This window comes from Bubalus kerabau, chromosome 3 (assembly GCF_029407905.1).
Source record: "Bubalus kerabau isolate K-KA32 ecotype Philippines breed swamp buffalo chromosome 3, PCC_UOA_SB_1v2, whole genome shotgun sequence".
In the NCBI taxonomy this organism is placed as follows: Eukaryota; Metazoa; Chordata; class Mammalia; order Artiodactyla; family Bovidae; genus Bubalus; species Bubalus kerabau.
The window spans coordinates 20,818,998-20,841,785 of NC_073626.1; the positions used below are offsets into that span (position 1 = coordinate 20,818,998).

At 42.9% G+C, this 22,788-nt stretch overlaps 1 protein-coding gene, 1 long non-coding RNA gene and 3 other non-coding genes across 6 annotated transcripts; 3 read left to right on the forward strand and 2 right to left on the reverse strand.

Annotated features, from left to right (window-relative positions):
* Positions 1–1,055: 1,055 nt before the first annotated feature.
* Positions 1,056–22,512, reverse strand: LOC129645623 (uncharacterized). 2 transcript variants are annotated; one of them, XR_008711455.1, is made up of 4 exons: positions 21,185–22,512; positions 19,276–19,335; positions 16,146–16,257; positions 1,056–1,185 (listed from the first exon to the last, which is right to left on the reverse strand). It is a non-coding gene; the product is annotated as an uncharacterized LOC129645623 (long non-coding RNA). The 2 variants fall into 2 exon arrangements; XR_008711456.1 differs by lacking the exons at positions 1,056–1,185; positions 16,146–16,257 and adding an exon at positions 18,984–19,112 and having other exon boundaries at positions 21,180–22,512.
* BTN1A1 (butyrophilin subfamily 1 member A1) lies at positions 5,322–10,510 on the forward strand. The gene is made up of 7 exons (XM_055570843.1): positions 5,322–5,400; positions 5,780–6,127; positions 7,497–7,778; positions 8,618–8,767; positions 9,279–9,299; positions 9,406–9,432; positions 9,837–10,510. The coding sequence occupies exons 1-7, from the start codon at positions 5,322–5,324 to the stop codon at positions 10,508–10,510; spliced, it is 1,581 nt and encodes a 526-aa protein (XP_055426818.1).
* On the forward strand, positions 14,025–14,107 carry TRNAL-CAG (transfer RNA leucine (anticodon CAG)). The gene has a single exon. It is a non-coding gene; the product is annotated as a tRNA-Leu (tRNA).
* Positions 18,711–18,784, reverse strand: TRNAT-AGU (transfer RNA threonine (anticodon AGU)). Its single transcript has one exon. It is a non-coding gene; the product is annotated as a tRNA-Thr (tRNA).
* TRNAR-ACG (transfer RNA arginine (anticodon ACG)) lies at positions 22,361–22,433 on the forward strand. The gene has a single exon. It is a non-coding gene; the product is annotated as a tRNA-Arg (tRNA).
* Positions 22,513–22,788: the final 276 nt, after the last annotated feature.

A 22,788-nucleotide genomic window follows, 5' to 3' on the forward strand; every position in this document is an offset into this window, starting at 1 on the left:
TATCTTAAAACTGGAAGTTTGTACCTTTTGATCACCTTCATTCAATTCCCCCTTCGCCCTACCCCTCCACTTCCGGTAACCACAAATCTATCTCTTTTTCTATGAGTTGGTTCATTTGTTTGTTTTGAAGCATAACTGACCTACAACCTAACAAGCATGTTAGTCCATGCTGCATAGCATAGTGATTCAATATTTCTGTACATTACAAAGTGATCACTGCACAATGCACATGAACTTAATACAGGCTTAATAAATGGGGGAATTGTGTCAGCATCATAATGTCAACATATCACTAGATCACATCTAATTATTACCAGCATGCCAATAGTGTGTGCCCTGAGAAAAAGCGGCTGGCCACAAAGTTCATGACAAGCCACAGGATATGGTGCTATGCATCATGTGCCTGTGTTCCCCCAGCCCTCTGTCTTAGCTCAGTTTAGCCACATGCGAAAGACATAAGCCCAAGACCCTGAGCCAGAACCATCACACAGGGCATCTCCACAATTCGCGCAGAGCCAGCAGCTGCCTCTCCACCTGTAGCATCCATGTAAAGAACAGGATACAGCGCCTGTGGACCAGCAGCAGCCAGCATGGAGAAATCTGGTCCCTGTCCAGATCTAAATCAGAATCTGTTTTTAATAACACCCTCCAGTGAAGCATATGCTCACTTAAGTTAGAGAAGCACTGCTTTGGGAGGGATGGGAATGGGGAGGGGTTGTAATAGCATTAATAAATCATGTGAGATGTTTGACTATGCAAACTGTACTTAGAGGCTGTTAAAGGGGTGGGGAGAATCTGTGATGGGAACACAGAAAACCAAACAAAGGAAATAAGATCAATCATTTAACTCCCTCCCTTCCCCATCTCCCTCAAACACACACAAAAGAAGTTGTACAGGAAAATAAAAGTAATTACATACAAAACTTGGTTTCATAAAAATATAGTCACATAACCATGGTATAGGAAACATTGAACAAAAATGGCATACTTCTATTGGTGATATAAAAGAATGGTGTTAGTCAGGGTTCTCCAGAGAAACAGGACCAATAGGATATATATTTAAGAAGGTTTATTAAGAAGGATAAGCTCATGTAATTATAAAAGCAAAGAAGTCCCACAATCTTCCCTTTGTAACCTGGAGATCCAGAAAAGCTGGTGGTGTAGTTCTGGTCCAAACATGCAGACCTGAGAAGCAGGGGAGACAGTGATGTAAGTCCAGGCAGAATCCAAATGCCAGAGAACCAGAAGTGCCAACATCTGAGGGCAGGACATGGAAGTTTCAGACCAGACAAAGAACAAATTCGCCCTTTCTGCATCTTTTTGTTCTATTCAGGCCCTCAAAGGACTGGATGATACCCACCTGCATTAGTGAGGGCAATTTCCTCACTTACTAATGCAAATACTTATCTCTTCTGGCAACATCCTCACAAACACAGCCAAAAATAACATTTTACCAGTTACCTGGTAGTCCTTAGCCCAATCAAGCTGACACATGAAATCAACCATCACAAGAACTAAATCATCCCTGACCATACTAGAGCATCAAAAAGTAATATCTAAAAATTAATTCATCAAGAAATAGCAACATAAATTGTTCCTCTTGAGAATACTTAGATAAATACCAGATAAAGCAACAAAGCATTTGAAGAGGCTATTTCTAGGGAATGAGAACACATAGGGTGAGACTGGTGCTATTCTTATAAGCTCTTTATACTATTTTTTTTTTTTTAAAGCTTTATATGGACGACCTTGACAGAATAGAAACTGACTGTTTTTTTGTTTGTTTGTTTGTTTTTTTAATGCTAGTGGTTACCTCAGTAAAATGCAGTTGGAGGTCAAGTAAGACAAGGGTGAGAGTAATCATTGGCTCTGACTAGTTTATAATACCGGGAAATTTGAATGGCATGTGATGAAAAGTGGAGTGGGGTGGGGAGAAGCCCTTATATTTTTGCATTCAATTTGGTCTTATACAGAGCACATCACATTCTTCAGCCCAAATGATTTCATGTCTAAAAAAAAAGTTTATGCGTCTAGTCTCCAGAACAGCAGGAAATTGCTCATAGCAGCCCCACATCACAAAGGTACCCCACAAACAATGGGAGTCATGACAGGTGGGGGCATCTAGAATCTCTGTTCACTGATGGAGCCTGGAAAATTCAGAGATCCTGTCCAGTGCTGTTGGTTTCTGTCGAAATGACTCAGATATTATCCAACCAGAACCTTGGCTGCCACATAATAGTTTGAGTTCTATGTACCATTTGCTGTCTATTTCCTGGCTCCTTTCCTTCAGTCTAGCTCTCTTAGGTGAAAATAAAAGTTCTTCCCCCTCCCCTCTTCCCAAATTATCATTAGATATTTTGACAATGCAGAGCAAGGGAGAGAAGTCTAATCAGAATGAATTAAGGAGAAGAAACTCATTATCAGTGATATTTGTGAAAGTTAAGCACAAACGAAAGCTGAAAATGAGGCAGATACATCTCAAACTAGGAAAGCCAAGGACTGGTTGGTGTGATTTAAGCTGCAAATTCTACTTCCGTCTATGTGCTGATAAGAGGTCAGAGAGTATGAACTCAAAGAGCTCAGTTTAGGAGAGGAAGAGAGACTTGAAAACAAAAGACAAAAATAAATGCATGTGTGTCTCAGAGTAGACTTCAGGTCCCGTTCCTGACAGCAAAGAGGGACCAGGAAGTTGTCCATGTCACAGGATAAATCTGGCGCATCTTCCTGGAGAGTCGATTTCAGTTGGAGGGGGTAAAGTCTAGTCAGGGTCACATTTCTTTTGAAATTTCACATTTAATGCAGTAAAATGTTTTAATTTACCTTAAATGTTATAGATAAGACTGAAGACTTTAGAAGTGTTTCTCACGTGAGTTAGCCAGTGCTGGGAGACTAGGGAGAAAAGGCAAAGAGAAAGGAAGCAGGAAGGCCACTAGATCTTACAGCATTTTCTTGACCAGATTAAGGTGCTTGAACTGGATGCTGGGGTCATTAAGCAGTCATGTAGACATTTTTAAGCAAAAAGTGACAAGATCAGATTTGTATTTGAGAAAATTCATTCTCCTGGCAGTTGGGCATATCCACTGAAGCAAATATCTTTTTCTTTTATCTTTTTTAAGCACTTCTCTTTTGTTGGTCTTGATCACAGTCTCAATTAAAAGGCAAAGAACAAAGGAGTGGTGAAGGGTTTTTGCCACAAATATAATACAGAGCTGATGTTTTCAATTTTTAAAAAATTCACACATACTGATTTTTTTAAAAAAGCACCAGACTCTGTCAAAAAAGGCACTTACTTGAAAAGTTTACTTCCAGAATATATTAAAATATATAAATATGAAAAATGACCAACCTAACTATCATATAAATGCATAATAAAGTAATAATTTGGTCAGTTTCATCCAGCCCATTAGTGATGATAAGGAAGAATAGATCTCAGTGCTGGTGAAAAGGACATTTCCACTAATGGTGTGATTGGATTGACATTTCAGGAAGAAGCTTTGACAATATGTTCATACCCTTTGGCCTAATGACGGTATTTCTGGGAATTCAGCAGAAAGTGTATCAGTAAGTTAACAAAAATGTGGACAAAGACTTGTGTATAAACTGCACTATTTATAATAGGCAAAAACCCCAAGATGTGCCATGATCTCAGGAATTATAGGAACCTTCAATATGGTATAATATAGCTATTAACAATGCTTCAAATTACATAAAAGCGTTAGTCGCTCAGTCATGTCTGACTCTTTGTGAACCAATGGACTGTAGCCTGCCAGGCTCCTCTGTCCATGTGATTCTCCAGGCAAGAATACTAGAGTGGGTAGCCATTCCCTTTTCCAAGGGATCTTCCCAACCCAGGGAATGAACCCTGATCTCTTGCATTGCAAGCAAATTCTTTATGGTCTGAGCCACCAGGGAAGCCCAAATTATATAAAAGTATATCAAATTATATAAATCATCAGTTCTATTACTGGAGGCTATCATTACTTGCTGACATTATGAGTGATTTCTACCTTAAAAAATACATATCTTTAAAATGTTTTCTATAACAGTAAGGGGTTTAACCCAAAACAGAGAGTTGTAGGCCTCATAAATTGCTTTTGGGAGGTAGCTTTGCAGAGAGGCAACTCTGGGCCCTGAAAACTGAATCATACCCATGCATTCTCAGCCTATCTTTAGTGTTCTGCTCATATAAATAATAATAGAATAACAACTTCCCCTCTTCTAAATCCCTATTATATGCTAAGCACATAACATGCTTAATCTCATTTAACCCTTGCACCACTACTCCAAAGAAGGTATTATTAACAATATTTCCATTTTAGAGATGTAACAAGTGAGGCTTGGAGATGGCCCAAGGCTTTGCCTCTTATTTTAGTGTTTTCTTAAATCCTCTTTCTTTTTTGCTCTGTCCCCTTCTGTAAACAGGTCATCAATGCATAGCATAATTTCTAAGTTGAAGACCACAAATCCACAGACCCTTCTCCTCTCTGGAACTTTTTTTTCCCCCAAAGTAAATACATCAGGGATGAGGAGGGAATGTGTTGGGGTGGAAGGGTGGGGGGAGGCAGGCTTTCCTGAGAGTACTTCCCCCTTCCTTCTCCTTTAACTTTTGCCAATGGGGCCACAACCAGCTTTCTCATTTGGTAGCAGAAGCTTGTTGGTGCCTTTTCCTCCAACATCAGAGGTCAGTATCTGGGACTGTTCTCACCCCTGAGAGAGCCAGCAGCCAGAGTCATTTTCTCTTTCCCGGGCTCCTTCCTCCCTAGTCCCAGGTCCTCTACTCTTCAAGCCCTTTAGCTCTCTTCAGCTCCCCTTTCCTGTTCTGTCTCCTCCAGCTTTTCTTCTTTCCTGCTCCTGCTTATTTCCCTGGTCTCCATCTCTGCCTCCATCACTGTATCTTTATTATCATTGCTAAAAGCAGATGTCAAATTATTGTATTTGAAAGAAGAGATTTTTTTTGACACAGTAGTTTCAAGACTTGTCTATTCATAATACATGAAACCCGTTAATGGGTACTATGCATCACAATTGCCTTCTCCTAAGACTCTCTTGGGGGTTTAGGGCCCATTTTCTGTTTTGTACAGACAAGATTGACTAACCTTGGATGTGTGCTGACGGCCGGGACTGAAAATCTACACTTGGCAGAAGGCAAGGAGGAAGCTTAAGGTGCAAATGATGCTTTCCAAGCTGAAAAGAATTGCTGGGAGGGCACAGGAGCACGGTGTCTCAACAACTCCTAGTTATTGCCTATTCTTTCATCTCTCCTAGGCTGAAGTTCCCGACAAACGAGCCCACCAGCATCTTGCTGCCCAGAAAGGTTGGAGATGACAGTCTTTCCAAACTCCTGCCTCCCGGGGTGTCTGCTCATTTTCATTCTCCTCCAGCTACCCAAGCTGGATTCTGGTAGGTCCGGAAACCATCAGACTTGTTCCCCAAAACCCTTTTAGGCTGGAAGGGGTTGGCAGGCCTACACTAGGAAATAAGTAGGAAGAGGGTTTGAGCTGAGTAGAGAAGGAGCTGAGAATTATCTTTCTGGGTGGAACTTTGTTTCAATGATGTCCCGCCTTTTTCTCTCAATTATAGGATAATTTCTAGCCTACAAGCTTGAAATTTCTCAGTAATTGTAAGCAATCCCATTTGGTTGTCCTTAGCGATTTCCCCAAGGGCCCAGATGGATTCCCTGGAGCTGTAGTGGGAAAGTGCCCTTCAGTGGGATCCTCATCTGTATCAGTCCTCGACTCCCACCTCCACATTCCGTCCGACCCTCTTGGTGTTCTGGCAGCTCCCTTTGACGTGATCGGACCCCCGGAGCCCATCCTGGCGGTGGTGGGTGAAGATGCAGAGCTGCCCTGTCGTCTCTCCCCCAACGTGAGCGCCGAGGGCATGGAGCTGCGCTGGTTCCGGGAGAAGGTCTCGCCTGCGGTGTTCGTGAGCCGCGAAGGGCGAGAGCAGGAGGGCGAGGAGATAGCTGAATACCGGGGAAGAGTGTCGCTGGTGGAGGACCACATCGCCGAGGGCAGGGTCGCTGTGAGGATACAGGAGGTCAAAGCCTCTGATGATGGGGAGTACCGATGCTTTTTCAGGCAGGACGAAAACTACGAAGAGGCCATCGTGCATCTGAAGGTGGCTGGTGAGTGGACGGGTTTTGACTTTCTCCGGTGACTCCATGCGAGATAATATTTTCCTGTGGCTGTTACTTTGGAAACCATCAAACCTGTTCCCCAAATCCCTTTCAGGCTGGAAGGGATTGGCAGGACTAGAGTAGGAGATAAGTAGGAAGAGGGTTTGAGCTGAGTAGACAGGGAGCAGCGAATGATCTTTCTCCTTGGAACTTTGTTTCCATGATGTCCTGCTTTTTTCTCTCAATTATAGGATAATCATTTCCCCATGTTAATAATTAAATAAGTGTAAGATGTAATGACTGTATAACATTCTCTTCTATTAGTGCATCATAATTTGCTTGGTCAAAGCCCAGAATTGAGCATTTAAGTTGTCACCATTTATAGTAAGGCTATAGTGAGCAATCCCAGTGCTTACTTTGTGGATTAGTACCCAAAGACTGATTTTGTGAGATTGTAGAGCATGGTGGCTTGTTAAGGGTCTTGACCTACCTAGAAAAGTTTTGGTTTTGTTTCTGTTTTTGCTTCAAGCCAGAATTCAGAGTGAAACTATAAGGAAATGGTACACACTGAGGAACAAAGTATATTTTGAGGTCTGCCTTTCCCACCTGGCACCAAGCAAATTTCTTTCTGAGCTACATTTCCTACTGTAAAACTGGGGGAGCACCTGCCGAGCAAGATTTTGCAAGAATGAGATTTAAAAAAAAAAAAAAATCAATATAGGAATTCCCTGGTGGTTCAGCGCTTCCAATGCAGGGGCATTGATCAGGGAACTATGATCCCCCTCATGCTTGGAATCTGAGAAACTGCTGTGTCAATTCTAAAAGCATTATATACTTGTAGAATATTGCTGTGCAATATATATTTCTTTTTATGCATATATTCAAATAAAGATGAAGTTTGAAAAATACATGGCTGAAATGTGGGTCCCTGTTTCATAACAGGATGTCCCACATGGTAGTATCATATATAACTCAACTTTCCTTTTTAAGGAAGTGTCTTAAAGACTGGTTAAAGTGTCTTAAAGACTGTCTTAAAGCCCTAGAGATTTGAGAGCATAAAGCTGTCAATGTTACCTTTTATGAATGATAGACACCTTTGAGAATCTGCTGAAAATGATGGCCCTTTTCGTGAAAAGAATACACATTCTCACATATATACACAACTTGGAATATGACTTTAAGCCAATAGTTGTTTCATCTCTGATAAGATGTCTTCTTTTATGGATACCTCAGTTCCTTTGTGTAGTAAAACATGGAGATGGGTCCCTCTCATTCCCAATTCCTCTGGGCTTCTCTTTCTCAAACTATATAGCCCTATGGTTATAAGGCTCCCAGAAGAGTGTCCACTAAAGGAGTAAGGCACCTTCTTTCTCCACAGCTCTGGGCTCTGATCCTCACATCAGTATGAAAGTTCAAGAGAGTGGAGAGATCCAGCTGGAGTGTACCTCAGTGGGATGGTACCCAGAGCCCCAAGTACAGTGGCGAACTCACAGGGGAGAAGAGTTTCCATCCATGTCAGAGTCCAGGAATCCTGATGAAGAAGGTTTATTTACTGTGAGAGCTTCAGTGATCATCAGGGACACTTCTATGAAGAATGTGTCCTGCTGCATCCGGAACCTCCTTCTTGGCCAGGAGAAAGAAGTAGAGGTTTCCATACCAGGTCAGTAAAACAGGTGCTGGGTTCCTTTTTGACACAGTTTCAAGGCAACATCACATGGGACATCTGCCCAGCTACAACCTCCTGGCAGACTTGTCTATTTTTCTCATCTTAAACTTTCCCCACCTAAACTCCTGCCCGCTGAGCCCCACCAACTTCACTAGAGATTCTGAAGGCATAAGTTTTATACCTAGATCTCACAGACATTCCAGATTTTCCATCTTAGAAGATATATCTTAGATAGGGAAGTCTTCCAGATTTTCTTAGGAGATATATCTTGGAAAAGCTTTGTCTCTGAAGGGTGTGGTCTTCCTGATTCAGAGCCTTCTGGATCTAGCTAAATCAGTTCTCTTTCCACCCTTACCTCCCCCTCCTCCCTATCCCATGCTAGAGCTCCAAGTTTCCAGAGTCTTCACACTCTACCTCTGGTTCAGCAAGGAACTTTTCCTTATTCTTGGGTCATTGAATACCCTTCTGTTGCACATAGAAGTGATATTTCCCCTTCCTTATTTACTTCCCTCATCCCCTTGGCTCCCATCCTGCATTGATGGCTAAGGAGAAATTTCCATGATAACATGAATCGGTCCATTATATTCTTTATTCCACAGGTCCTGTCCCCAAATGACTCTTCTTCATCTTCATTCCTCTCTTTCTCTGCTCTCTCTTACCTAAGACCAAAATTTATCTGAAAACCTCAGAGTGGTATTGGAGGGACTCTTTTGCCATGGGAGGAATGTGAGAGGTCCAGGTCATCCTCTCTCTAGCCCCCTTTGGAATCAAGAGAGGAGCTAGATTTGCTCTGAGTTTCTCAACAAATGTCCTTCTTGGGGATTTTGTTCTAGCCTCCTTATTCCCAAGGCTGACTCCCTGGATGGTGGCTGTGACTGTCATCTTGGTGGTCCTAGGACTTCTCACAATTGGGTCCATATTTTTTACTTGGAGACTATACACGGAAAGATCCAGACAGAGGAGGAATGAATTCAGCTCTAAAGGTAAGTCATAGAATCCCAGTCTACCTGTCAGGAGTGCTTCCACATGAGTTTGAACCCAGGTCCTTTAGGATGACTGCCAATGGGAGTCAAACTGCCAATCAATTATCTACTTGATTCTAGAATTCTAAAAATCAGAAGGGATTATAAAGCTCCTGAATTCAGTGGCACCCAATATGAAGAATAACAGAGTTTGGGTATAAGATGAGTCAAAAGCAATTCTAATTGAGATAATAGACCTGATGTTTATTCATTGTTAACCTTCAGACTCTATCCTTACTTTTAACTTGGTTTCTCAGTAATGATTAAATTTCTGATACCAAGTGAGTAGGAACTTCCTGCATATTTCTTAGAAAACAAAACAAAATCCTTGTTCTTCATTTGTTGATAATGCCTCAATAATCAGGTAGTCATGAATTAAATAGTTTCTCCTTTATATGTTTCTCACACTGTTTTGTTCCCTCCCTCACACCCAGGCTAGAAGGTCATTAAGGTATTTCTGTTTGTTTTCCAGAGAAACTCCTGGAAGAGCTCAGTAAGTTCTATGTCCTTTGTCTTTTTTCATCCACCGAGTTGTCTCTCTCTTACTATAAAACATGTCAATAACACTCTTTCCCTCTCCTCACCCTCTCTCACTACAGAATGGAAAAAGGCTACATTGCATGCAGGTCAGTGACTTTGAATATCTTAAGGGCTTTGAGGTGCTACCCTGCAGGTATTGAAAGTCCTCCAATACTTGGAAATAAAAACCACTAATATATAGAGGGGAAAGATGATGGCAAATCGCCTCAACATTATCCTTGAGGCACATAAAGGGCCCTTGGAAGATGGCTAGAAGGCAAGCCCCCTCTGACAGGGTCCCATGGGGTACTGGGGACAGTCAGTTGATACATCACCCTATGGCTGTGGATGGAAGAGGGGAAAAGAGACAGCTGAGCAGGCCAAGCAGTTCCCTTCCTGAGGAGATCTGTCAACTGCTAGAGCAGGTCTCCACTTCTTCAGAGAAGAAAGGATGGTTCTTTCAACCTGTGACATTCACTGATAATCAGACTCACTTTCTCTCTGTCTCTAGTGGATGTGACTCTGGATCCAGATACTGCCCACCCCCACCTCTTTCTGTATGAAGATTCAAAATCTGTCCGACTGGAAGATTCACGTCAGAAACTTCCTGAGAAACCAGAGAGATTTGACTCCTGGCCCTGTGTGATGGGTCGTGAGGCCTTCACCTCGGGGAGACATTACTGGGAGGTGGAGGTGGGAGACAGGACAGACTGGGCAATTGGGGTGTGTAGGGAGAATGTGATGAAGAAAGGATTTGACCCCATGACACCCGAGAATGGGTTCTGGGCTGTGGAGCTCTATGGAAATGGGTACTGGGCTCTCACACCACTGCGGACCCCTCTCCCACTGGCTGGACCCCCCCGCCGGGTTGGGGTCTTCCTTGACTATGAATCAGGAGACATCTTCTTCTACAACATGACTGATGGATCCCATATCTATACTTTCTCCAAGGCCTCTTTCTCTGGCCCCCTCCGGCCCTTCTTCTGCTTGTGGTCCTGTGGTAAAAAGCCCCTGACTATCTGCCCAATCGCTGATGGGCTTGAGGGAGTCATGGTAGTTGCTGATGCCAAGAACATTTCAAAGGAGATCCCACTGTCCCCCATGGGGGAGGACTCTGCCTCCGGGGATATAGAAACCCTCCATTCTAAACTAATCCCTCTCCAGCCCAGCCAAGGGGTGCCTTAAGAAATACTCCAGCTCAGCTCTTTCCCTCTACTCTAACCCCCTCTTCCACCACTCCCAGGGCTTCATCTGCCAGCTTTACTCAGCCCCTGTTTCTTCCTGTTGGGTAGGGATTAATTAATCTTGAGAAGGTTGTGTTGCTGCTGATAGAGTGTGAGGAATAGGCCCTTCCTAATCTGTTTCTGTAACAATAGTCAAGGGGCAGGGAGGTGACTCAGACTGCTTCTTGTGGTCTCCCATCCCAGAGGCCAAATCCTCTAGGGAGGGAATTGCAGTTTGGGGATCAAGATGGAGTTAGGTCGGCATGGAGTTATGACAGAAACATCTTGGTGTCCAGGATAGGGGTATATAGAGGAACAGGTTTTAAGTAAGCAGAAAACCCAAAGGGTTCTGGGAAGGGAAAACCGGTGGCTGAAATCCCATAAAGGAACTTGGAGGGCACATCAGGATAGAGGAAAATGAGGTGAACTCAGGCAGTGATAAACATCTGACTTGTCCCTAGAGCTTTAGGGCCCGTATCTCAGATTTTCTAAGTCATTCCTACAGGGTGGATCTGAGCAGTTGGTAAGAGGAGTAAAGAAGGTGAGGAGGTCAGATAGAATGAAAGAGGAGAGAATGTTAAACAAAATGCAAAGGGCTCTTTCCAACCTCACTTTGTTGATCCCATAAGTTGCTGGTTCTCTTCTTTCTTTTATCTAGAATCTCTTCACTTTAGAGGCATTTTCAGGCATCATCTTTCAGTGATATCACCACTTCATTGGCCATTGTCTCATGGCCAATGGCCACGTCTCACCAACATATGGTTTAAAACTGCTCAACCACACCTATAATTAGCTTTAACCACCATCCACTTCCATACTGAGCCACGAATCACTCTCTCTCCACCCAGTTTCCCTACGTGCTACTTCTCCTCAGGGTCCCCTGAAAGCTGCGTCATTGTGCTCAGCACAGCTAGATTGATTGCACTTGTTTGTATTTGCATTTTCCTGTATATGTTTGTCTTGTCCAGGCTCCCACCTTCCATTTCCATTGGGTTTTCCAGGGTCAATGTTGCCCATGGTCTTAACCTAATAAATAAGTCTGTCTGATTGTTGAAAACAGCTTCTGCACCTCCCTTTCTTTATCCAACAAATGGAACTGACACAAAAACAGAGACAAGAAACCTGCATGGGAACTCAGTGGGTCAAAGCACTGTGGTTCTGTTTATCCAAGACCCATCCCCAGATCTGATGGCAGTAGGCTCACCAGGGCAGGCAGCACAGGGCCTCCTGTCCCAAGAAGAGCCAGCTACTTACAAAAAGGCCACAGTGCCAGTGGCTACCCACCCGTAGCCTCTGGAGGAAATATTTGGTGATGCCTCATAATTGGATAAACAAACAAACTTGGGTGATCCTCCTTTCCTTGCCCCTTCCTCAAGCTGTATTCAGCCTACCCTACATTGGGCTCCTGAGAGAAGACCACCATTTACCTCTGCTTTCAAAGTATTCATTTATGTTCAAATTGTACTTTTAGAAAGTAAAAGATTTTTTTTTAAAGTCCAAGCTTCTTTAAAAAATACTTGAGAATCTTAAGTAGTTGTTTTGCCAGTTTAATGTACTATGCGTATCCTGAAATGTATATATAAAATCTTACCCTAAATAAATGGGGCTGCCACCAGAACCCCTCTCTGAGAGTAGAAAGAGAATTAGTCAGAGGTTTCAATTAGCTCTGCGACTGCCCTCACCTTCCTATTTCCTCATGATCTTCAAGGAAAATGGTTACCAAACACAGTATTGAGCTGGCAGTAGATTCTGAACTTATGTGATAAGCCTTGCAGCTCCCTTTCCACCGCAGTTCCCTTTCCATCTGGCACCAGATACCAGTGCCTGAAGGAGGAAATTAACAGTCTTGGTATCTCTGGCTTTATTTTCAAATCTTCCGAAAGAGAAGAAAGGTGGCCTTGCTGATGCTTCGTCAAAGCCTGTCTTAATGACCTGAAGCAGAATCAGTGATACTATGGTTTCAGAAGGTCCAGAAAGGCCTCTCCCACCAGTGCAAATAATTAACTGCAGTATTTCCAAGGCCTGACTTCCTTTTTAAACCAGAAACTAAAACCTTTCACCCACAGCTAAAGACCAGCCTTAAAAATGCAAATGCTCCTGAAATAATAGTAACAGGACTTCATTTCACATACCAAAAGCTAACTCTGGTCATCACATGTTTGAAAGGGTCTGCCTCTCTTTAAAAGAGACTCAGACATTCACATTAAGAGAAAAATAACTGTGCAACTCCTATCATCACTAATCAACAACAGCTTTTCCGTGCCATCTCTCTGCATATCCCTATTCATCTGCTCCTTCTGCCTCCAAAGAACACTCAGGTCTCCTCAAATCGCCCTCTGGAAAACTCCGAATCGACTCTCAACTATACGCGCCTTTACTCTTGCCACTCACTTTAAAATTTAAAATAGAAATAGTCTTTTTCCTTGAATACATATGAAAGTTAATTTTAAAAAGTAAAAATGATCCCAAATCTCACTCAAATATAACCGATTAAAGCATCTCTGCCTGCAGTGCGGGAGACCTGGGTTCAATCCCTGGGTTGGAAAGATCCCCTAGAGAAGGAAATGGCAACCCACTCCAGTATTCTTGCCTGGAAAATCCCATGGACAGAGGAGCCTGGTGGGCTACAGTCCACGGGGTAGCAAAGAGTCGGACACGACTGAGCGACTTCACTTTCACTTTCACTTCTCCTTTAAAAAATAAAAAGAATCTGTATTGTTTAGTTCAAAGGACATAAACTAAATACTTTTTGAGGAGTGTTTCAAACTAGTTGGAAAGTCTTTGAGGTACAGCTTTGCTGGGCATAAACACAGATGTACGAAAACCTTACGAATTAAGGGACGATAGAGTGACATACTTGTAGAAAGAGAAAGGCAGAACTGGTTTTAGTTTGATGGCTCCTTTTTGAGCGCAGCATAACATCCATTCAGAAAAGTCCACAAATCCTCAGGTACAGCTAGAAAATTCAGATCAAGAAGCAAGACACTGGGACCCCCTCCCATGGGTCTCGAGGGTCTAGCGGACAGAAAGGAAAGGAGGGAGGACTTAATGAGCACCCGAGGGCTGGGCCCCAGCAAGCACCAGACTGAATAGCGTTAAGACTTCCCAGGAGCAGGTGTCAGTTTAAGTAAGGCAATTTCAGCAATATGGGTGCCATTATACAAACAATAATTCTGTCGAGAGCGGAAAGAAATTTCCCTTACTCTTGGCTACCCAGCCGAGCGCCGCCCAGCCGGCTGCAGCCTGTAATCGAATCTGCGTTCATTGAGAAGACACTGCCTAGCGGCCCCCGCAACCCGACACTTGACTCCGCGTTTCCACTCGGGGTCGGTGTCAGGGCCGTACGTAAACTGGTGGTTGCCTTTTTTAATTGAAAAATTTCCGCATTCTCAGAAAAAGAGAAAAAGGGGAAAAAAGGGGACTTATCGTTCATGTAGACACTGAAATAAAATTTGAGGGCAATTATTCCACAGCAGGTCAGGATGGCCGAGCGGTCTAAGGCGCTGCGTTCAGGTCGCAGTCTCCCCTGGAGGCGTGGGTTCGAATCCCACTCCTGACATTGCCTACGTTTTTGAATCAGTCTAACGGTTGTGTGTATCATCAGCTTTCCCCCACGTTTCCCCTGTGGTTTAATCTGTTTTTCCTCTTTTCCTAAATAAATTATTCAAAATAAAAAAAATTTTAAATATTAAAGAAAAGAAATCAGCCAAGTTCTAAAATGAAAGCACTCTGTACCCAGAAGAGTACCCACAAGTTAAGATCTAGTCCTTTTAATCCTCTTTCCCTGTCTCTAGCTGTCTGTCCCTCTCTCTCCTTTACATTCAAGGAGTTGAATAAAAGTTACTCCTTTCACTGAGGTCTACATGGCCATTCTTTTGTTTTATTTATTTATAGATTCCCTTTTAATTGCCTTTCTTCAATTTTATTTCTCATGTCCCACTCCCCCTTAAGAAATCATCGGAAAGATCATCCTTTTCTTTCTTGCTGTGTGTTTTTGTAGAACACATTTTTGGTTTCTCTATATACATTTTTAATTTACGTAAATGCCGCTGTGTCATATATCTCATTCTATTTTTACTTTGTCCCTTTTGGCCACAGTTTTTTTAGCAGATGTTGTGCATACACCTAGACCATATCTAGAACAATTACTTTCAATTACTGCGGGGAAGACCAGGGTTTGATCCTTTAGTGGGAAGGATCTGACCCCATAGAGATCCTCAGCAGCCCAGCTAGAGGCCCTATACTCAATCCATAACTTTTAAATTCAAGTTCTACCCATACTGCTTTGGTAACTTATGATCTTCTAAAAAGAAAGTATGAAACAGTTGAGCTGTATCAGCTGTCAAGTCAAGTCCACCTGTGGTTTTCATGATGCCATAAATACATGCCTACCTGCCTACGGTCGTCTCCAGACAAAGAAGAATTTCAGGATCTGCACACTCTGTTCTCTTACTGCTTCCACTTCCCCAAACTGAGCATCCTCGTCCTCACCACACCCTGTCCCCTTTGCCTGGAGCACCTCTTCTACTTCTCTGTTTGAGAAGGTAACAGGCAGGAAGGCCGGGGGTCTCCAAAAGGAGGAAATAGGCTGCAAGTGTCAATTTTTTTTTCTATTAAAATTCTGTGCTGCCTTGACAACACTGGTTCCACCTGAACTTAACTTTTCTCAAACCTTGAGTTAACCAATGTGTTTTTCTTATGGAAATGTTTTTCTTAAGCTATGTTAATGAAACTATGTATTTGCTTTGGAATTTACCTTTCTTTAAAGTGGTTCCACCTCAGACTAACTTTTTTTTTTCTTTTCCCAAACCTTGGGCTGATAATAGCTCAACAAACCAGTATTCATATCAATTGTTTTATGGCTGCGGGATGACACACCTCGTGCCATCCTATCTCAAAAATGCATATTGTGGGAGAGGGGCCTGGTGAAACTCGGTCAGCCCTGAGGTGTCTCTCTTATCTTATTAATAGCTTTCTAACAGACCTAAAGCATGCCGCTATAGACTAGCAGGGTACTCTTTCTGCCCCCTTCTGATGTCTATGTCAGAAGCTTTCTCTACCTCTTTTATACTTTAATAAAGCTTTATTACACAAAAGCTCTGCGCAATTAAGCCTCATCACTGGCTCCAGATTGAATTCCTCTCCTCTGGAGGCCAAGAATCCCAACGTCTTTCACGGCTCAACAACAACCTTTCATCTCCAGCCCACTTTCTTGTCTGGATCTCGCCTACATCTCCTCCATGCTCAGTCTGGCTATCACTCCTTCCAGGAAGTCTTCCCCCACCGTCTATCTCCACTCAGTCTGAGCTGAGTATCAAAGTGTGGTCTACTGTACCCTCCACTCCAATGGGGTTATAGCTCACTATACTGTAATTGCCATTGAACTGTTTGATTCACCCTTCCATCAGCCTCTTTAGGACAAAACTCATGACCGAAGTAAGACTAGCATGGTGCCTGCCACATGATAAGCACTGGGTAGATAAACAAGTATTTAACTGTAAACCATTTTCACTTGTATATGTAAATCACTTTCACAATGGATACATGGAGAGTTAGGAAGATTTTTAGACTTTAGGAGAGATCATTAAATTCTTCACCTGGAATATTCCATAGCTTCCATAGCCAGTAACAGTATCTCAATGGTACAGATCAGGCAATCTATTGAGGGCCACTTGGCTGGAAGCATCCTCGTAAAGGTATTCCTGGAGCCTGATGGAGCAGAAGGGTGAAGGTTAAGGTAGATTTGGTAACAGAATTAAGGAGTGATCTAGTGTTGACATCTCTACAATGACCCAGCTGGCCTTACCATTTGAGGTCTGTAATCTGGGCCTGGGAAAAAGGCTTTGTTGTGCAGAATATAGAAGCATATGAAAAAGACAGTCTGTCTCTTGATGAAATAAAATTTGTATATTAAAGTAGGACAGAAAAATTAAACATAAAATTCTTCTTGTGTGTTTGTTTGGACCTCCTCCCTCCTTAATGTGCAGTGTGCACATTAACCAGAGCACCTCAAAGATAGAAGTGACTGCTCCACCATAAAGATCATTTTTTCCCTCTTTCCTTTTCTTAAAAGAATAGCATTCTTTACCAATTTTGTAGGGAGTATGGTAACTGTATGCTTGCTTTGTATGTGCTTCTATGGACTAGGTGTAACCTTGGTGAACTTCACATAAAATATCAGCATGTCATGTTGATGTACTATCTTGTTGATGTACTATCCTTTGTCTCGAAAATGCAAATGACTGTTCCTTCAACTTCTAACAAGTAGAACAGTTGTCAGAGTTTTCTGAGGATCTGTCTCCTGGTTACAATCCTCAGTTTAGCTCAAATAAAATTCCCTTTTTTTCCTTCTTAAGTTGATTATTTATTGAATTTTCATTGACACTTCCATTGCTCTGCGATGTCTATAAGGAAAAGTGGGGAATTAAGCTGCAGAGTGAGTGGAGAAAGTCTCCATAGAAGTAGAATTGTTTTCTGAACTGTTTTTCGAAGTGTTGGGACATTTTGTTTCTGCAGATAGAACAGAAGATCATATTTCAACTGTTGACCATCTACACAAAATCATGTGCTCTGAAGGTAAAAGTCAGGTTGGTAAGACTTTCTGGGCCAGTTGGTAGAGGGGTTGGTCTTGGGAGATGAGCAAGTGGGTAACAGTTACAATGAACTTTGTTTCCCTGACCTTGAGTTTCTATATAAAGGGGCCAAATTATGAGCAAAACTCTAGACTTCTTTTCCACTTCTCATATTTCCTTCCTCTCTCTTATAGAGTTTGGAAGAAGGCACCCTAGACCCTCCTGGACTGCTTCTTCAAGTCAGCCTGGATGCTAACAGCTTCAGGTGAGTCTGTTCTAGTGGGATGTCCACCCTGTGGGTATACAATCAAAAGGATGCTTCTCCTGATAACTTCTTTCTGAAATCACTGTGAGGAGTATGTTCCTCTTTGATTTTCCTTTCCAAAAAAACTCTGAGCACAAGTCCACCTTTTAAAATAGCCATTTACAACTCATGTTATATGGTTGGATTTTAGTGGTTGGTATGAATTGAGATGCTGCAGCATTCTCTAAGGTTAAAGAAAAATAAGATCATGGCATCTGGTCTCATCACTTCTTGGCAAATAGAAGGGGGGAAAGTGGAAGGAGTGACATATTTTATTTTCTTGGGCTCCAAAATCACTGCAGATGGTGACTACAGTCATGAAATTAAAAGACACTTGTTCCTTGGAAGGAAGGCTATGACAAACCTAGACAGTGTATTAAAAAGCAGAGACATCACTTCACTGACAATGGTTCATAAGGTCAAAACTATAATTTTTTCAGTAATCAAGTACAGACTTGATAGTTGGACCATGAAGAAGGCTCAGCGCAAAAGAATTGATTCTTTCAAATGGTGGTGCTGGAGAAGACTCTTGAGAGTCCCTTGGACAGCAGAGATCAAACCAGTCAGTCCTAAAGGAAATCAACCATGAATATTCATTGGAAGTACTGCTGCTGAAGCTGAAGCTTCAATACTTTGGCCACCTGATGCCAAGAGCCAACTTACTGGAAAAGACCCTGATGCTGGGAAAGACTGAAGGCAAAAGGAGGGGACGGCAGAGGATGAGATGGTTACATAGCATCACTAACCCAATGGACATGAATTTGAGCAAATTTGAGATAGTGAAAGACAGAAAAGCCCGGCGGGCGACAGCCCATGGACTCGAGTCGAGTCAGACACGACTTACCGACTGAAAAACAACAAGCCTTCTTAATACATTTATCAATCATTCCAGAGGCTGATCTTGATTAAAATATTGCCTGTAGGTTGTGAAAGTAGATTATGAAATCCCAATTATTTGAGATTTCACCAGGGAAAAGAATAGAATGACTAGAGATTATTATGCCGCTTGTAGTTTAAATCTGGTTCCTTTGCCTTAGGCTTTCCCTGTCTCCTTTGGTACTTGCTGAAAAAAATATTACATGAAAACTTAAGAAAGGTAGAAATTTTCCTGAAAGAAAAACAAATTTATCTTGGTCTCTTCTTTTTCTTTTTTTGTAAACAATAAAACCGTCCCCACTCTCAGGTACACATTAAGCACTTTCGTGAAACCCCATAGGGAAAATTTACACTTTAAGTTGATTGAGTTTTTCATCTCTCCGTATCTTTTGCGGGCAGAAAACCACAAAAGGCCCCGCTGGGATTCGAACCCAGGATCTCCTGTTTACTAGACAGGCGCTTTAACCAGCTAAGCCACGGAGCCAACACGCTTGCCAGCTTCCAAATCAACAGAGAAAAGGAATGATCTTGGCTTTCCCCCGCCCCCTGTATGTATTTCCTTGTATTGACGCTCGGGCGAGCTCCCCGGACGATCTCTCAAATCCTAAAGATGAACCCCTGCTTCTCCCCCAAAGACCTAAAAGACCGCGCTGCCATAGGAAAACTGAGACGCTCCGTGCAGGAGTGAGGTAAGGGAAACTCGGGAGCGAGCCTGAAGCTCTGGGCTGCGCCAGAGAAGTCTCCGGAAACTGCCAGGAAGGGCAAGAGTTCAGCAGCTCAGGCTTCCTTGGGTGAAGTATGACCTGGGACCCCTGGAGGAAAGGAAATTAGCCACATTTACACGAGAATACCCCTCCGAGTCGTGTAACACATTTGCACCAGAACCCTTTCTGCACCAAGAACTAGTCCCTGCAGAAAGAACGCCCTGTGTTCTTTATTTCATGGATTTTAATTAAAATTCGAGCTCTTCCTTACCCCATTTCTTTCCGTAAAATTGGCTCCCACCTGCCTGCTTCTTGCTTGACTACGTCGTATCTTTAAAAAATTCAAGATTTCATTATTAAAACCTAGTCTTGAAAAGAGATAAAGGAGCAATCTCCTCTCCTCTGCAGCTAGAGGAAGAGAAGCTTTCTTGTTCGATAACTTACCCAAAGGATCTACTTGATAAAACTGTTAAATTGAGAGCATCCACAAGAAGTACTATATTTTCATAGGTGCTTGTGTATTTGTAACTGTTCCAAATTCATTCTATTCTATGAAATAGATATGTCCTTAGACAAAGGACTTTAATGGAACTAGCAAGAGTTTTACAAATTGTTGTCATAGCTGTGAAAGTAACTTCCCAAATGAAACCTGTAATTATAATGGGCTGCGTGTTTGAAATCTGTGACCATTCTGAAAATGTTGAAATTAACATGCCGGTATTTTTAAACTGTATCAATGATGAAGGGTATCTCTGTCTCACTCTAAACCAGCCATTGGCATTAATCTCTGCCTGCAAACATGATGTGAGGGAGAGGTTAAAAAGCCCTGACTCTGCTAGATTTCTTTTTCATAAAACAATTGAGTCTATGAACTTGACGCACGGTCTGATTGATTCCATGAAATAAGTAAGCACTGATTTCTTTAATAATATAAGATTAACCATCGTTTTATCAATGTGCTTGGACCCAGAAAGAAAGTGAAGTTGCTCAGTCATGTCCGACTCTTTGCGACCCCATGGAAGTCTACTAGGCAGTAACAGTCTACCAGGCTCCTCAGCCCATGGAATTTTCCAAGATAATCATAAACAGCACAGTCACACCTAACATGACTGTCCAAGCTGGAGTGGACATTTAGAAAGACAGCAGAGCCAGTAATATTGGGTTTGGGTTTTTCCTTTGGCACGTGTTCAAAATTTGCACAGAAATTCTGAGAAGTCAAAGGAGTTTTTAACAAGCCAGAGACAAGTCTTGGGAGAAAATGTGAGACTAAGAGCAATCATTTTCAGAAATGTGGATGTGATCTGCAAAGACCATGGACAGGCCCCTGACATTGGCTCTGTTCCACACAACTGAAATTGGAGAAGGTGTAGATCTCTGTGTCATAGACTTCTGAGAGTGGAAATAGCTGGCAGTGCTACTATTTCCCAAATACTTGGGAGAGAACTGGAAGAATAGTGCACTGTGACCCAGGGAGGAGGAGACTCCACCACAGGGATGATTGATTTTACATGTCAACTTGGCTAGTCTACAGAGCCCAGTTATTCAATTAAACACTAATGTACATGTTGCAGTTCTTTAAACACTAATGTACATCATGTATGGATGTGAGAGTCGGAAAGGGAAGCCTTTCCGACTGACATACTGCAATTCATGGGATTGCAAAGAGTTGGACATGAATGAGCAAATGAACTGTACTGTACATGTTGCTATGAAGGTATTTTATAAATGTGGTTAACATCTACAATTAGTTGACTATAAGTAAAAGAGATTATCCTCAGTAATGTGCATGGCCCTTATCTAACAAGTTGAAAGACTTAAGAGCAAAATGGAGGTTTTCCTAAGGAAGAAGAAACTGTCTCAAGACTAAGCTCCTGGCTGAGATTTTTCTAGACTGCCATCCAGCAATACAGATTTCAGACTTATCAGTCACCACAATCACATAAGCCAATTTCTAGAAATGCATGTATATTTTCCTACTGGTTATGTTTTTTCTGGACTCTCTGTTTCTCTTTTTCTAGCTGGGACAAGCCCTGAAGAAAAGACTGGAAACTGGAACCCTTAGAAAAGACCCAGCAGAAGATCTCTAAAAACAAAATGAAAGCAGGCCTCAGCTCATGTCAGAACACCAGAGAAATCTGAGGAAGTCAAAAAAAGAAGAGAAAAAAAAGAAAACACCTTACAAAATCTTCAAAACGAAGGGAGGTCTTTGCAGATATTATGTGGAGCAGAGGGATCCTAGGCATGGAGGGAGGCCTTTTTGTCCCCCATTTCTTGTAAGTAAGACCCCAGCCTCCATGACCCTGAGTTCCAAAGAGCAGATTCGAACAGCGTTAATCAAAGGAGGGGCAGCCGGGAGACCACCTGAAGCAAGATTAAAGGGACCAGAGAGGCTCATCAGAATTAGGAAACCGGATCACACCCTAATCTTGTCAGCAACCCCACCCTTTTGAAACTTGGCAGAAGAAGAATGCTAGACTGTTACTGCCTTGATCTTTATCATACACCTCTGCCTGACTGTGTAACTTCTCCCTAGTCACCACGGAAGGAGGGGCGGGGCACAGTTCTTGAGGTCCTAGCCTACTGTGTTCCCCCTTTGCCTGGCAAAGAAGTGAAGCCACTCTTTCCTTCTCCTCCATGACTGCCTCCGTATTTCTGTTCAGCATGGGTGCACAGAGAGCCAAGATTTTGGCATTATAAAGGCTTCCAGTTTCCTAGGGAGTAACAGCCAAAGTCCAAACAAGGGGGTACAAGGCCCGAGGTTATCTCCCCGAGGTCTCCTACCCCTCTCTGCCCAGCACTGGCCTCCTCGACATTGCTGAAACGCCCCAAGCACGCTCCCACCTCCAGGATTTTGCCCTGGAGATTTCCACAGTTCCAGATGGCTCTTTTCCTAGATACCCGTATTTATCTTCATCCCTTTGCCTGATGGACTTTTAAATTCTTTTTCCCGTTTCTCTTTTTACCTCTAAGTGCTTATCACGGTTATTTCATTTGTTGGGTGTTTTAATACCGTCTTAGCTACGTTCATGCAATCTTCTTGAGGTGAAAGATCACAACTTGTTTCCTTCAGTCGTCTTTCCAGTGTCTTGAATGGTAATATTGGTTGAATGAATGAATGAATGGAGAGGTGATTTGGGGACAGAGCGGGTGCAGGGGTCGGTACAGACATCCTGAGAAAGGAGGAAGACTCTGGGGCGCCTGCAAACGAAATGGCCGCCAGAGAGTTCACGCTCTGCAGTCTGAACTAGCCAAGAAAACGCGGCGTTCAGGCCCAGGAGCAGACTCCAAAAAGTGGACGTGTGCCGCCGTCTAGTTTCTGATGAAGGCAGGTTCGCCTCCCAGCCACCCACGTGCGAGGGCCAGTGGCGCAATGGATAACGCGTCTGACTACGGATCAGAAGATTCCAGGTTCGACTCCTGGCTGGCTCGTAGTGCGCATCCTCACTTTTCCTTCCTTACCTCTGCTGACCACTGAGGAACTGAGTGGAGTTAGAAAATCCACTGCAAAAAAAAAAAGAAAAGAAAATCCACTGCAAGGTGAAGTTTCAAGTTCCTCTGCCTGTAAGTCTCAGGAACGAGAAGGAACCGCTTTTGACCACAACTGGGGTCAAAACTCCTTTGCAGAGCAAGTTCCGCGTCCGACCATGCGGTGGCGCTAGCAAAAGCCGAACAGAGAACTGTGCCTGGGCTCGGTGACACGCCCAGCCCAGCCAGTCCATTTTGACTGAAAGATTGGTTTAAGGTAACCTAGTAAGGCAAGAAGGAAATGGCAACCCACTCCAAT